Source organism: Euphorbia lathyris, chromosome 2 (assembly GCF_963576675.1).
Source record: "Euphorbia lathyris chromosome 2, ddEupLath1.1, whole genome shotgun sequence".
Lineage (NCBI taxonomy): Eukaryota > Viridiplantae > Streptophyta > Magnoliopsida > Malpighiales > Euphorbiaceae > Euphorbia > Euphorbia lathyris.
This window is the reverse complement of record NC_088911.1, coordinates 18,024,374-18,040,101: the sequence shown is the minus strand read 5'-3', so window position 1 is coordinate 18,040,101 and position 15,728 is coordinate 18,024,374. Positions and strand designations below refer to the sequence as shown.

The 15,728-nt window shown below is 38.7% G+C and overlaps 1 protein-coding gene across 1 annotated transcript; it reads right to left on the bottom strand.

Moving 5' to 3' along the window:
- Positions 1-1,510: 1,510 nt before the first annotated feature.
- LOC136220322 (uncharacterized) lies at positions 1,511-5,222 on the bottom strand. Its single transcript, XM_066008132.1, has 8 exons — positions 4,871-5,222; positions 4,431-4,452; positions 2,850-2,906; positions 2,687-2,768; positions 2,449-2,544; positions 2,226-2,350; positions 2,122-2,140; positions 1,511-1,990 (listed from the first exon to the last, which is right to left on the bottom strand). Exons 1-8 carry the CDS (start codon positions 4,968-4,970, stop codon positions 1,727-1,729), a joined length of 765 nt encoding a protein of 254 aa, XP_065864204.1. The 5' UTR covers positions 4,971-5,222; the 3' UTR covers positions 1,511-1,726.
- Positions 5,223-15,728: the final 10,506 nt, after the last annotated feature.

The window sequence follows — 15,728 nt, the reverse complement described above, 5'->3', positions numbered from 1 at the left end:
TAACATGTGAGGACAATAGATGTAAAACCGGGAGATTTAACAGCTCCGGTTCTTGCATCTGCATCCTTCCTGATCAATCTATCATATTAGACGTCGACCGTCTATTTATGGGGTAAACAAGAGTTAGTATTTTCAAACCAAGTTTATATAATTGATCATTTTTCGTTTTCTTTAAGAAAAATGCATTTGAAAAACACAGGGGGAGTTGTGTGATGAGGAGATGATAGTGTGTGATGGAAGTGATTCTTATTGGTGTGGAAATGGAGAGGGAAATGTGTAGAGATAGTGCAGGGAGAGAAGCATAGGTGTAAATGTGAGAAAGGATATGGAGGAGAACATTGTGAAATTAGAGGACAAGGATGTGGTGGTGATCTTTTGGATGCTTTTACACAAAAGTTAAAGCTCCGTACACAACTTTCATTGTATTTCCAGCATTTTCTGGCAACTAATAGGTGCTTAAGCCCCTTGCCCCCTTTGAATCCGTCCATGCATGTTATGTTATCATTCATCCGTAACATATCAAAAGCATGTGTGGTATGCATCACTCATACGTAATATACCAAAAACGTGTGTGGTATTACTCTTGCCTTCTAAACCAAACTAATATGCAATTGGTACGGAATATGTGAAAATACGAAAGCTTTTAAGTTTCAATGGTGTCTTAAATTGGAGAAATTACCCTATCAATCATTTTAGCCTTACCAAATTGACATTATTGTAGATTCTTCAGGGAATATGACAGTAACCAGACTGCATCCTCATTCTGAAAAAGGAAGCCATTTTTCTACTGTGAGTATGACTCAGCCTACTCATATTCACATATGTGTATTGTGAGTCTGAGACTGAGTGCTATGTTTTAATTCAGTGGATGATTGTGGTATTAGCAATTTCATATTCAGCAGGAGCTGTTGCAGGCAGGCTGTGCTATTTATGCAGACATAGCAGAAAGGATACAACTGGTGCCAAATTCCAGCAGCATCGTAGCATACTGAGTTCTGATGATGAAGCCGATGAAGCTTTGGTTCATAATGATCATTCGCATCTTTAATTCCGTGTAATTGTCCATTTGGTGTAGCGTATGTTCAGTTCTTGTTTCAAATATTTATCAGACTATTTCATGACATCCCGTTAAAACCTAAATAAGCTTGATATTCGGACAAGAAATTAGACATGGAATCATAAGAATAAGAGATTTATATGGTTTGGCTATTTTTGATGCGGAAATCAAATTCTTTATCTAAGTCACTAACTCTCAGATATCACGAGGCCTAATTATATCCAAAAGCTCACCCATATGTATATATATATATGTTCCAAGAGCACAAACTTCTATGTGCAAATCAAACTAAATATAATTCTAGGCATATTTTAACACGTCTCGACTCAGCAATTTGACCGCCCTTCTAGTTTTTAAGAGTTTAGTTCAGTGTGTGAAGTCTACTTCTGAGTTTGTAACATCAAATTTAATAAACATTATGTTATTCTCCAGAATACCAAATTAAAGAATCACATTTCAATATCAACACATCATCTTATTTATTACACTGTAGGCTGTACATCTCTACACACAAACGCTAAGCTATATATTATATATATTACTGGAAAATTTGTACAAAAACGCAAAACAAGCAAAACTTTATTGCTTTCAGTGAGGAAAACAAGCAAAAATTGATGCAAGGTCATATTAGTTGCAGATATTTTAATAACTCTCTCACCACTCAGAGAATCACATCTTAGTGTAAGGTGGAGGAGGAGGAGGAGGTGGATATACACCAGGAGGTGGCGGAGGATATCCGGCAGGAGGATAACCAGCAGCATAACCTGGTGGAAGTTGGCCATAAGGCTGTCCATAATCCGGGTGAGGTGGATAGCCCAACGGTGGAGGCATTTCTTGATCCATACGAGACATTTGCTGCATTTGAGGTACTGCCATAACAGGATGTGGCCCGAATTTCCCATCTCTTTTGTCCATTTCAACCTTGTGCTGTGTCTGCATTATTCCAAAATGAAAAGAAGCTTTTAAGGAAAGTAGTTAATTGTACAACTGCTTTTCTAAACCATGAATACAATTTAAAAGGCTTGTGAGCGGTGGTCCTAGTCCAAGGTTTGGTTGATTCGTACCTGAATGCAAGGGCAAACCCTGCCAAACAACAGAAAGTAAAAGATTAACACAATTCTCATGCATTAAATTAGTGAAAGAAAGGCTGCGTTGATAAAGCCCTTACGAGCAAAAAGCCAAGTCACTCAGACAGGTCAACATATCAGCAAGGTCAGCAATTTCATCACTTCCAGTTATGCAAGCAATTAAAGAACATATGCATGCCAATTGTTGCAGGCATATCATGAATCCCTGCAAAAGTTTCCTCCCAAATAAAAAAGAAAGAAAGTGAAAGTTAAAGTGAAACGTTGAATTCTGAGTGGAGTCAGAGAGAAGTGAAGGAAGAGTACAATGATGCAGTTGTCACATTGAGTTGTCTGTATATTGAACTCATCTTGCAACAGGAAGCGTGTTGAAGCAACTGAATTAGCAAAGCAACAAAAGACCTGAAGGCAAACAGTGAACATCAGAGAGGAGCATTAATTATCAATATTTAAAGTCCAGAATTTGGACATGGGCACATATTCTGAGAAATGGGCATCAAATTCTAAAACTGAAGACCACAATCAGATCAATGTGATACTTTACCTCGGTACAAAGACACACTTCTGGGCAGTTCCTTTCTCCGCACTTGCCACTACATGGTACATAGCCAGCGCAACAAACGTACCTGTACCCAAGAATTTGAATTTGAAAACTAGACAAAATTCAACAGATGTCACTTCTATTGGAGACAACGAACTTCACTTACCTTGACATATCATCGTAAAGAGCCCGTTTGCGCATCATGTACGAAGCACATGGTCCACTATCACATAATCAAAAAGATGATATTTTTATATATATAGCATAAAATTGCAAAATAGATGATAAAAAGAAGGGAATACCACTAGTACTAACAACACGATAAAAGAATAATATGACAATGGTTCAATTTTTTTTTTTTTTTTTCATATTTTCTGATGAAATGGTATGTATTTCTTTTTCACTAATCAGATCATTTGTATCCCCTCAACCTTAGGGGTCTGCTTGGAAAAAGGTTTCACAACGTTCATTAAAGGAGGGAAGGTTATTTAGAGAGCCTCTGGATCCCACCAATTTGGTAGGACTGAAATTGAGGTTATTCCAAGGTTTTTTAATAACCTCCCTTTAATTAACCTCCTCTAACTCCAAAACAAGAAGACCTTAGAACTTCTTGTTAAACTTGGGCTTTTTTCTTTTATCATAGATCAATTAATCGGTTCGAGTTTGTCCAAACAAGTTTTAGTTGGTCTATCTCCCAATCTGGTATGTTTGGCTTGGCTCGAAAATAGATGAGGTTGAGCTCGTAGCTTGTGGCAGTTGAAAAATTAGGTTCAGCTGGAGAATTGCTCGTTTAGAGAACGGCTCTAAGAATGATTTTGAGCTCAAATTCGTATTTAAATGTATATGTTTTAACATTTAATTATTTAATTCCAGCCTTCTAAGGAAGGAAACACCAACTTTAAACTTGAAAAAACAAATTTAACATGTAAATTACAACAAATTTATTTTGAATTAAAAATTAATGAACTATATATATATATATATATATATATGTATATCAATTAAAAAATAATCGAGTCTGTTTGCGAGCTCAATCTTGGTTCCTTAATGTCTCAAGTCGATCCTAAAACCTAGTCGAGCCCTCTCGAACCGAACTTCAACTGAACCGAACTCGAATAGTTTCCGACCTATCCTAACTTATTAATACCCGTTGCCCTTACCATCCCAAAAGGCAACTGTCTTACACTTATATATCACATTATTTTTATATCTAACTAGGCAAAGAGGGGACACAATTTTCAAGGAGGTTGCGGGCTGCGCTAGGGGCAGCTCGGGATTTTGACAGGACCTTTCTACAGGGTCAAAATCTTTCATCCACCCTATTAAAATTAAAATGTATTTTTGGACTGGCGGGGTGGCGAAAGCTCCACCACAGTGTTGGTCTGTTGACAGGAGTATCTAACAAAATCTTTCTTCCAAATATTTTGGTAAAGTGGGAGAATATCCACATTTTCCCCCCATTAGGTAACCATTTAACAATTAGCATTTTGCAGTAATAAGGCAGAGGAATCGAATCAATCATGGAATGCAGAAAAAAGTTGGGGGACTAAAGGGGTTCAATACCTCCAACCTCACTGTATCCAAAAGTTATGAAAATGGCAAACTTATGAACAAAACACTAATTAAGAATATACTCTTTCAATAATCAGCCAGTGCTCGTGGAGAGAATCAAAATTATCAAGATTGAAAATGCTCAAATTCGAAGTATGTGTCAAAGCAAAAAGGCATCAAAGATGAGCGAACTTACCAAATTAGCGAGAAACAGCAAACTGCATATCAATTAAAAAGAAAAGAAATAAATCAGAGTTTCTCTAAATGTGAGATCAAAAGAGCACTCTACCTTTGTCTTTGCATGAAAAACAAAAAATTAATACACACGATTCACAACCACACAGAAAATAATAATATTATGATATCGAAAATATGATAACGAGGATCACAATAAACAATAACAACTGCGACTCTCATGGCATTTGTATGAATTACTGAATTAAATAACAAATTATGTCCAAGTAGAATCTCGGAGTGAAATTTTTTTCTCCTATTTCATACATTTCCTAGAAAGCCAACCAAATCAGAATGAAATTAACCTAACAGAATGGAAAAGTTACGGAATGAAAACGGTGTATTTTCTCGAATTGCAGAAAATTGATTCAGATTAAAGGAAGAAAAGAGAGAGTGAAATACAAGGAGTATCGGCGCCAATAGTGCTCAAGAGATCGGTATGCCAGAGGTTCCTGTAACTCTGGCGCAGCTGCATTTTCTCCACAGTGTCATCGAGCCCCATTTTTTCTCTTGCGAATCAAAAACAGCAAATAAAACCTCGGAAAACTTCCTTTTTGATCTTCTTCTTGATGGCGATGATTAGAGAGGACAAAGGTAATAATAAGAAGAAGAAGAATGAACGAACATAGGTAGAGAGAGGAAGGGAAATTGAATCGTAAATGGCGAGTCTATACATAGAATAAGGCGACATGGTGATCAGAGAGATGTAGAAGAAGGAAAACGAGAAACCAGAAAAGTAAAGAGGAAAAAATGCCGTTGAAATTGGAGGGTGGAGATAGAATGTTTTTATTTGTGATTTAAATACTTACTTTCATTAATTAGTATTTTTTTTTTCTTTGCACCTTTTTTTTTTTTTTCAAACTGAAATATATATATAAAAAATTAAAATAAATATATAATCTTTTTTTTGAATCAATATATAATCTTTTTATAAATAATTTTTTTTTAGCTCTCTTTCAAATTTTTATTTCTTATTAGAGGCTCATTGGAAAATTTAGACCTTACTAATAGTTAGAGAAGTGATGGTAACGATTTGGGGGTGTTTGTTAACCTACTTTTCACCTACTGTTTGCCTTTTCATTTTAAAAGGCAGAATTTTAAGCGTTTGGTTAGTCTCCTCCTGTTTGCCTTTTACAATTGAAAAGCAGCATTAAGTGTTTGGTTAGTGACCTCCTGTTTGACTTTTAAACCTGAAAAACAGTCTTTTACAAAAGCAGAGAATCTCTGCTTTTTGGAAAAGCAATTTTTTCCAACAGCAACAACAAACAGTAGATAAAACAAACATGCCCTTAATCTGTAAATACATAAGATCCCCTATTTTTCATGATTTTATATAAACTATGAAATTGGAATTAAATTTCATAAAGTTTTATTTGAGATAAAATGTAAAACATGTTTAGTTAAACGGTTAGTTGATAATTGTTGCTATAGTTGGTTGTTTTATTTTTATTAAAAGCGGGGGACTGAACCAGGGTCCAAGGCATCCCAGCTATGTTGGCACCCCTCAAAACACCCGGAAAGAAACCCGAAAGAATAAATAAAAATAAAGAATGAAAGAATACAAGATCATCCAACCACGAATGCAAGTTAAACAAATCGAAATGAATCTAAGCCTAGCAAATCTGCTATCACAGCACCATTACAAAAATTTGGAGAAGAATCCCACCACATGTCCGAAGAGCAGAGCCTGGCGTGATTAGCTAAAAGATCGACTACGCGGTTGCCCTCACGATAGGAATGGGACGCAACGAACCGTATATTCAAGATAAACCGTTGGCATTTTATCCAGTCAGCCCGGAGAGACCAAGGAACCCCAAGCAACAGATTCCTGAACAAGGAAATAACATACGACGAGTCGCTTTCTAACCAGATTGAGTTCCAACCACGAGCCTTCGCATGATTAAGAGCAGCAATAACCGCACGCAGCTCCGCCAGATGAACCAGACGATTCGCAGACGGCGCAGCAAAGCAGCCAAGAACCCGCCCAACGTTGTCCCTGCAAACCACCCCATAACCTGCCGACGAGTTGGTGATTGAGGCGTCACAGTTTATTTTAATCCACCCAGTCGGAGGAGGAGACCATCTGACCGGAATAATTTTCGAAGCACGGGAATAGCGTGGCAGCAGGTTGAGATTCCGCAAGCTCCGCAGCGGAGTTCCAAACATGACCCAATCCAAAATGATTCGCCTTGCTGATATGCATCCAGAGGAGACGGAGAGCACGATGAATGTTGGGGGAGATATCATTAAACATACAGTCATTACGAAGAGTCCAGATGATCCAGCATAAGTGAACCACAACACTTGTCCATAGAACCCGAACCTGAGAGCTGAATTTCTGATCCGCAGCCCAACTGATACGATCCTGAAACGAGCAATTATCCAGAAGTCGCCTCCCAAATAAAGAGGAAATGATTTCCCAAAGTTCCTTAGCAAATTTGCATTCAATTAAAATGTGGTGAAGAGTTTCAGAATCCGCCTCACAAAAACAGCAACGGGAGACAATGTTTAGACCCCGCTTCCGTAACAGATCATGAGTAGGGAGATAACCCCACCAGGCACCCCAGGTGCAAAAGGAGTGAGCCGGAGGAATGAAATTATTCCAGATGAACTTAAAAACTGGGGCCGCAGGCAACTCCTGACCCAACCATCTGTAAAATAAGTTAGATGTAAAGATACCTTTATCCACCGGCATCCAGATGCAAAGGTCCGTATCCCCGCTTCGCGAAATTTCACCAATTGAATCTAAAATATCATCAGGAAGTTGTGGGAGGTTCTCCCAATTATCTCTAATAAGGAAATCGTCCACTCCCTCCCTCAGATCACGCTGCATTGCAGTTGACAGCTCCAGTCTATCCACAATTGGCGGATTCAGCCATTCCGCAGTCCAGAAGTTAAGGTTCGAAGTCTCCCCGATGAACCACAAGCTGTGTCGTCTAAGCAGCTTATAAATTGGTTTCATTGACGTCCAAATCGAAGACATAGAAACGCTATTCCTTAGGATACCCACTGCGTAAAGGAACCGAGATCTGAGTAGATCCATCCAAGGCGAAGAGTTTGCAATCAGATTCCAAGCCAGTTTCTGATAGGGGTCAAAAACCCCTATCTTTAGGTACGGTTTTAGGACGGGTTTTAGCGTTATTTCATGAATAAGCGAGCAATTCTCGCATTTATATGCGTTTGTGTGAGTTAGTTAGAAATTGGAAATGTTTTATTTACTTTTCGTTGTTTAGGCTCGTTTTCTGGTTATTTTAGGCAAATATGGCCAAAATAGCATGTATGTTAAATTTCCATTATCTTTTATAGCTAATTGATCCGCGAAAACTCGCACCAAACGGAGTGTTTGCTCAAAATGAGCGATTGGCGGGTCAATTTAGCCCTGGGACTAATGCTATTTGGAGTTTTCGTACATGTGCAGGAATGAGTTCGGGCGAAAATTACATTCCGGGACATCCAGCGACCGCGCAAAAGCGTGCTGGGTAAAACCGCTCGTCGAACTGGCCTTCGTAGGCCAGCTCGCCGAGCAGGCCCTCAGAGGCCTACTCGGCCGAGCTAGAGGCCAGCTCGCGGCGAGCTGGCCTGCAAGAGCCAGCTCGCCGAGCTGGCTTGCCCACCTCGGTGAGGATTCCCAGCCCCACGAAGTTCCGATCGGCCCCACGTCTTCCCACCTGCAAAAGGACACGAATTAGGTCAGAAAGAGGGCCCGAACCGCGTCTATAAATAAGATTTTCCAATTGTAAATTAGATATCTTTCATTATTGTAAATTACCTTAGCTTTTCACCCTTGAAGAATTCTCTCCACCTTCTCCATCTCCTTCAACCTCCATTGAAGAAGCTCCGAATCTCCGAAGCTCCATCCACCGATAATTATTCAAGGTTCGTCCTTAAGACCTAGGAAGCCGGCTGCAGGGTAGACAGGTTCCCTGAAAGGGATTTTCGTATCACCTTTTATCTTTCCTTGTTTGTACCCTTTGATACAGTCTATGAATCCTAGGCTAATTGTATCCTGTGACAATATTTTTCGCCTTTAATGATATTTTAGCTCTTATTTTGTTCTATGATTATTTGTTTAATCTTTGTCTTACGCTTTATTCAATTGGTTTAACTCATTCAAAATCCCCAAAATCTAGTAGGCACATATTGCGAGCTGAATCTGACCTAGTTAGAGCCTAGGAGATTGGCGACCTCTTAGTTGATTAAGCCCAAATTGCTGAGCCTTAGACCTAGTTTCGGCCTTACAAGGGAATCACGCACTAGGAACTTCAGGAGGGTAAGTAGGGTTAATCGCCTTGAATACAAGTGACTTAGATTAGGTTTTTAATCTATTGACCTAATAATCTATCTTCATCATTATTGTTCATACCATGTTCCTTCGGGTAATTGCATTAGTAAAAGATCACTTAGGAGTAGTTTAACTTAATTAGGAGTAGAATAACTTAGTTCGAATTAGTATAACTTAGCTAGGAGTAGCATAATTCAACTAGGAGTAGATTAACTTAAACAAAATCAACTCAAAATCCACACAACCTAGATAACACGTGAGACCAAGTAGCTCGATACTTGTGGTAAATAAGTCATGTGGATTCGATACCTGGACTTTCCAGATTTGTTACTTGATAACGACGGAGTACACTTATCCCTTAGTGAGTCTTCTCAATGGAAGGCGCATCAAGTTTTTGACGCCGTTGCTGGGGATTTATTTCTTCTGCAATATCGAACCAAAGGTTGATTTGTTAGGTTAGGCATTCCTTGTGAATATCCTTTGTTTATATCGTTTATACTTGTATACTTGTTTATAGCTGTTTACATTTATACTTGTTTATAATTATACTCATTTATATCTATACTCGTTTATAAAAATACTTGTTTATATATGATTCTCTTGTGAATATTCTTTGTTCATATCATACCTACCTGTTTATATTTGTTAATAGCTATACTTGCTTATATGTATACTTGAACTTGTTTATATCTATACTTGCTTATACGAACGCGTGTTTATATTCATACGTGTTCATATTATTGTAGACACCGAGTCGGAGGACCTGTGACGAAAACCCATAAAAAGACAGTTGAAACGGTTGATTCCGATAATTTAAAACAAAAATCATGAAAGGGTCCGTAAGGATTGCGTATCGTCAGGTGGACAGCCCGCGAGTGCTCAGCGGCGTTGGGCGAACGCCTAGCGGCAACCGGCGCGCGCCCAACGGCAGTTGGACGCACGCCCAGCAGCGCAGGGTGCACGCCCCGTGGCAGCTGGGCGCGCACGCCCAACGACGTCGGGCGAATGCCCGACAAAGCTCGTTGGGCGGACACCCCAACAAGGGTTGGGCAAACACCCAACGCGAGTTGGGCGTCACCCAACATGAGTTGGGCATTCGCCCAACAGAAGTTGGGCGTTCGCCCAACTCAAGTTGGGCGTTCGCCCAACAGAAGTTGGGCGTCCGCCCAACCCACTTTGGGCGACGCCCAACTTTAGCCGGGCGTCGCCCAAAGTTTCGGAATCCGTGCCTATAAAAGGCACGGATCCCCATGCATTTAAAGGGGAGGGAATTTCTTGGAGCTTTCTCACTCTAAACATTTTTAGAGAGAGAAAGTCATTTTTTGGAGAAAATATTTTTTTTCCCAAAAAAATCCAAATTTTTCAAAGTTAAATATTTTACAAAAAAGGCAAAAACACCGAAAAAGATAAATTCGTGGAATCAACCGACTTCTGCTGTCAATACCGATCTTGAGGTATTATCCGAGGACTAGACTCGTTTTATTTATTTCCTTTATTTATTTATTCATTTCATTTATTTATTTTATTTATTTAGTTGGTAGTTTTATTTATTTAGTTAGTGATTTATTTATCACGTTTTATTTAACCTTCCGTATTTATTTAATTTTCGTCACGTATTAAATAAACGTTTGGTTTTGTTTTGAAATAAAAAGACCTCATTTTAACATCCCAATACGAACCGTGATCCGATTCAAAGGTAGTTCGGGATTAGAAACGTTGTAATTATAAGTTTTGAAAATATTTCTAAATAACGTTTTAAAATAAAACATCATTTTAGGAATCTCCGTTATAGACTATGATCCAATTCGGGTAGTTCGGAGATCCGAAATGATAGAATAGATCTAATCTAAAGTGTTTGAATAAATCTGGAAAGCTGTGGACTGTTTTTGTAATTCTGCCTTTTCTGTCACTAAAAGTAGTTTACCGACGGATTGTCCGTCGGTAAATCTGCTGGAACTTTAAAAAGCCCATTTTTGAACCTTTTCTTACCTTTTTGACATTTGTTCTTAAATGCATATACATATAACTATGTAATATATTTAATTAAATTATTTTTGGGTCTTATAACTATTAATTACCTATTCCATAGCAATTTATTTCATGTTACAAACTTAATTCATTTGGATTTAATTTGGTAAAGGGATATGTATATTTTTGGATTGTTAAATGTTGCTTTAGCTATTATCTAAGGTAAGGGTATTTTCTATATACTTATTATATTAAACTATTTTGGGATTAAGATTACTTTCCTTTTCTTTTAAATTTGTATAGTTTTAGTTATTTTTACATAATTATAATTAGGATAAAAATGTATTTTGTTTAGTACTTTCACTATCATTTCTTATATCTATATATTACCTATCATCCTCTTACTCTTTTTTATTCTATCATTATTTTTAGGTAAAATGTATATATATATGTATATAATCCTTTTTATTCTTTTCCCCTTTAGGTGTATATATTTTAAATCGGTTTTATTTGGTGAATTTTGGTTTAATTTGTTTATTGTTGTAATTATGATAAGTAAAGAGTCCATTGAGTGGAAAGAAGGGAAAATAAACCACAAAAATAGAATTTGATTTGTTTATTTAAACTAAAAGGTTTTTAGAGGTTCCAAATGTAAATAAAATGTTTTTTTGGATCCTATACCACTTTCAATTGATTTCCAAAATATCATGTTTTAAAACCTTAATTCGTTCCAACGGTGGATTAAGCAAACCTTGTAATTAAAATTGCTTCTTAAATTGTAAATAATAGAGTTTTAAATCGTTTTCTTATTCAAATGGTTTTGTACAAAAATAAATGGACTTGTATGTTTAATCACGTTTTCTGGTTAAAGCTGTTTATCTCACACTTTCAAACGCTCGAATCGTTCCAACGGCGATTCGAGTCGATGTCATGTAAATTAACGGGGTTTTGAAATGTACCTAAGTCGTTCCAACGACGATTAAGGTACGAACCATGTAAATAAACTCGTTTTGGGGAAATGAGCTTAGTTTAAAGTTAGTGTAAAGCATAAATCTCACTGTGAATAAATCAATTCTTTCTTCTCCCCCTCTCTCTCCTATGTATTTTAAATTTATGCAAAATGGGTGATTCTTCACTAAAATGGCTTTTAATAACATGCTCAAAACGGTTTTCAAAGCGAGAAAGAAAAGGTTTCAAATGAATTTTAAACTTAAAGAAATATGCGATTAGTCCGTTATCGCCTAACACGCTAAGTAGGAGGCCGGTGGTTCATAACCGGACGATGTCGGGGTGCCTAGTAGCCTTTCTCCGAACAGGAGCTAGCCTTTTCAGCTCGTACCTAAGTTTCTCGAACCCTCACCGGTCTCCCACAAGGGATCGGTGTTCATTTTCCATTCGTGGGTGGCGACTCTTCCATACTCCAGGCTCCGGTCCTGCCGAGCAGCTTGATTCCGCGATTGGTTGCTTTGGGCGCCAATCACAGCATCTGTCGTCAACAGTGTCCACCCCCCGGTCCGCCCGGGCGAGGCCAGCGGCAACTACAAGTGGCGACTTCACTGGGGAAGTGAGAAATTTGATTCCGGAAGGCGTGTATTAAGCCCTTAACGGGGACGGATCGTATTATTTCTTTTCGTATGCATTCATAAGCATTATTACAAACCTTTTAGGTATTTTCCGTGAAACCTCTATTGAGAGTCCATTCGTCGCTCGAAAGAAGCTAGTGTAAGTTCCCCCTTGCAGTAAGGCGCCAAAGGGTCCCCATCCATTCGTTAGGGGCGAATTTGTGCGGTCCTGTGAGGTCCCGCGATCAGCCGTGTCAGCATATAGTAGCCTTAGAAGTTGTTGTTGGTCCCTTGTAAGGTTGCAAGTATAGTTCCAAGGGGGGGGGGGTAGGAACTATTTAAACTTTTTTGCAATTAGGGTAGACTTCTTTTTCTAAGGAAAAAGGTTTTAACAGCGGCGCTGAGTAAACAGTAAGATACTGGCTTAGTCAACTGGTGACTAGGTCAGTTTCTTAGCTTGAGTCAGGAGATAGCACTTAGAGTCTATTCCTGAGCTCAGACGTTCAGCGCGCACAACTCTACTTGACCTCTTTACTTGGTCAGTTTTTGGTTATTTTAAGCAAGCAATATATATAAGGAGTTAAAGGTAAGAAATACTTCACTCAGCATATTTATCCAGGTTCGGCTTCTTCTAAGCCTACGTCCTGTCCCCGAAACACGTTCCGAGATTTCGAATCCTCTACTGAGCTCTTTAAAGGTAGAGCCTCAAACCTTTTACAATCTTAGCAACTGAGTATGACAAGAGTACCTTCCTCTATACCTCTACTCAATCCTAATCTCTCGCTGAGTACTAAAACCGAGTACTCAGCCTCTCCTTTCTATCTCTAGAAATGATAAGTGTTTTGTCCTATACAAAGATTTGCTAAGACACTTTAGACGATTGAAACAATCACTCTAGACTTTTACACAGATATAAGAAGTGTAGTGTAAGATTTGCTTTGCTTCTTTGCTTGCAGAACTTGTGTAGAAATTTGGTCAGCGTAATGGCTTGATCAAGTTCTGTATTGAGTGAAGCTTCTGATGGCACTATTTATAGAGACGTCTGGGCATCGGTCATTTCGAATTTCGAAATAACCGTTGGAGGGAAACGGTTACCTGTCGTTGTCATCCTGACTTGCTCAGAGCTCTCGGCCAATCAGAATTGTGTATCTTCTGTCCTCGGTCAACTCAGCAGACTGTCTCTCCTTTTATGGTAAAGTCAACTGGACAGCATACTGTGTCGTCTGAACTTTACCCAAAGTAGAAATACTTTGTCTGGAAGTTTTCATTTGCCAGCTGCTGTCTTGTACGCTTTGTCGAGACTACTCAACAGCTTCATCTTGAAGTTGTTCCCGAAGGTCTTCTAGATCCTTCTTTTGCTGAGTTGCGTTTTGTTCAAAACGGCAACGTCTTGACAAACGCGGGCCGAGTTGTACTGAGTTGTTTGACTTGGGCCTTGACTTCCGTATTGGGCTTGGGCCTTTTAATTCTTGTGTCTTATAAACAATTTTAACTCAACATTGAACAAACACATTAGTAGAATAAATCAAAGCATTTAAACTTAGTGTGTTTTAGAATATGTATTTCAATTATACTTAAACAATTTTGTCAAATCAAAATTATGTGGAAAGGTGTTTCAACAAACTCCCCCATTTTGATGTTGGCAAAACTATTCAGCGAGGAACTCAGTATGAGCTCCCCCATGATAGTTGACCTTTTATAACTTGGCAAACTCCCCCGTAAGGGTTGAGCTACTGACTTAGTTTTACTCTAAATATTTAAGGTTAAATTGAGTAAGTCTAAGGTCAATTTTTAGATAGGTCAGCTAATTCAACATATTTTATTTACTCAGTATTAAGCGGAAGGTTTGATCATATAGAGTGCGCTGAGTAATTTGTTGTTCAATGGATTCTTAACAGACAATGTTTTATAAGCACATAGGACAATGTCAAACATGTTATCAACATTTGATTTAGTCAATAAAATTTATAAGTATAAAAGCTGATTTAATTGAAGATACGTAATGACTCAGTACACAGTAACATGTATTAACATATATCATAGCTCAAGAATAAGAATAAAAGATACAGATATGATATATTGATGGAAGTCAGTGTTTACGCAGCAAAACTTATAGATAAGGCATAAAGATTACATCTGACTTAGTCTATACTGAGCTAGCCTATCTATTTCTTTTTCTTGTGTTGAGACTGACTTCGCTCATGCTGAGCTCTAGCTGTTTTATCTTTCTCCCCCGTTTTGTCAGCATCAGGAGGAGGAAGTTTGAAAGCATCAGTTAAGACAGCTCGAGTCAGTTCTTTAGACAGCTCCTTAAGTTTGTCAGCGCTTTCATTGACGCCGTCAAAAATTGCAACTCCATTAGTTTATACCTCTGCGGGTATGTTGAGGTCAGCTGCACTGAGCATATTGACGCTAAACGCTTGAGCTTTGCCTTGCTAGATGAGAGCTTCAGTAAGACCAGCAAAGATTTGGTGAAAGGTCTTCAAAAGAGCTGTGTCGTAATACTGACGTTGAATGTTGTTATGACGAATGTGGTTGAAAGTTTGTTGGATGATCGTCTGCATCTCATGCTGTTTTAGCGCGTCAGTATCCATCTCTTGCTTATTCAAATTAAGCAAGCGAATAGCCTCACCTATTTGCTCTATTGAGCACTGATTGTAAGAAACCATTTGCTCGTTGGTCTTAAGTTGCTCGGTGTGAAGCTGAGCAAAAAGCATCTTTACTTCAGATGAGGTGGCATAGTCGGTGTTTACAGCTGACAATTTCTGAACTTGTTGTTGTAAAGAGTTCAAGTGTTGCACGGTTGTCAGCTGGATCTCAGCCAGCTTGGCTATTGAATCCTGCTTAGCTTGCTGTGCTTGGAATGATATGACGACGTTCAGCAGATCCTTGAGTCCCTTAACTTCGTTGAGAAGCTGAGTGACTTGGGAAAGTTGGGTGGTCTCAAGAATTGAAGAGCCAGCAGCAGGAGGAGTGGAGTGTTGAAGGTCTCTGATTAATGCTTGCACCGAGTCAATGATCTTTTTGCCGGACTCAGTGGCATTCAGATAGCTTTGTGATCCTTTTGGGACATCAGTGTAACCGGAAGGAAGAGGAGTGAAAGGAGTTACCAGGTCAGTGACTGGAAGTGATGAACCAATCTGCACTTGTGTTTGAGGGATAGTTGATTGATTGGCCGAGAGTTGAGTTAGAGAAGTTGTAATGCGAATACTGTCTGTGCTGACGGTAGAAGTGTGTGGAGTCAGCACCATGCTAGAGGAAATAGCATGAACAGTAGTCGGCTCAACCTGACTGGTTGATGTTGCAGAAGCAGTGGGGTCGGTATGTTCCTGTTGAGAAGAAACAGAGGCTTGCTTTTCTAATGGCGCCGATGTAGTGGAGGTTGCTTGGCGTATGAAAAATTTCAGCTTTACTGAGGAGGGTTCCTTAGTTGTCTTTGAAATAGTAA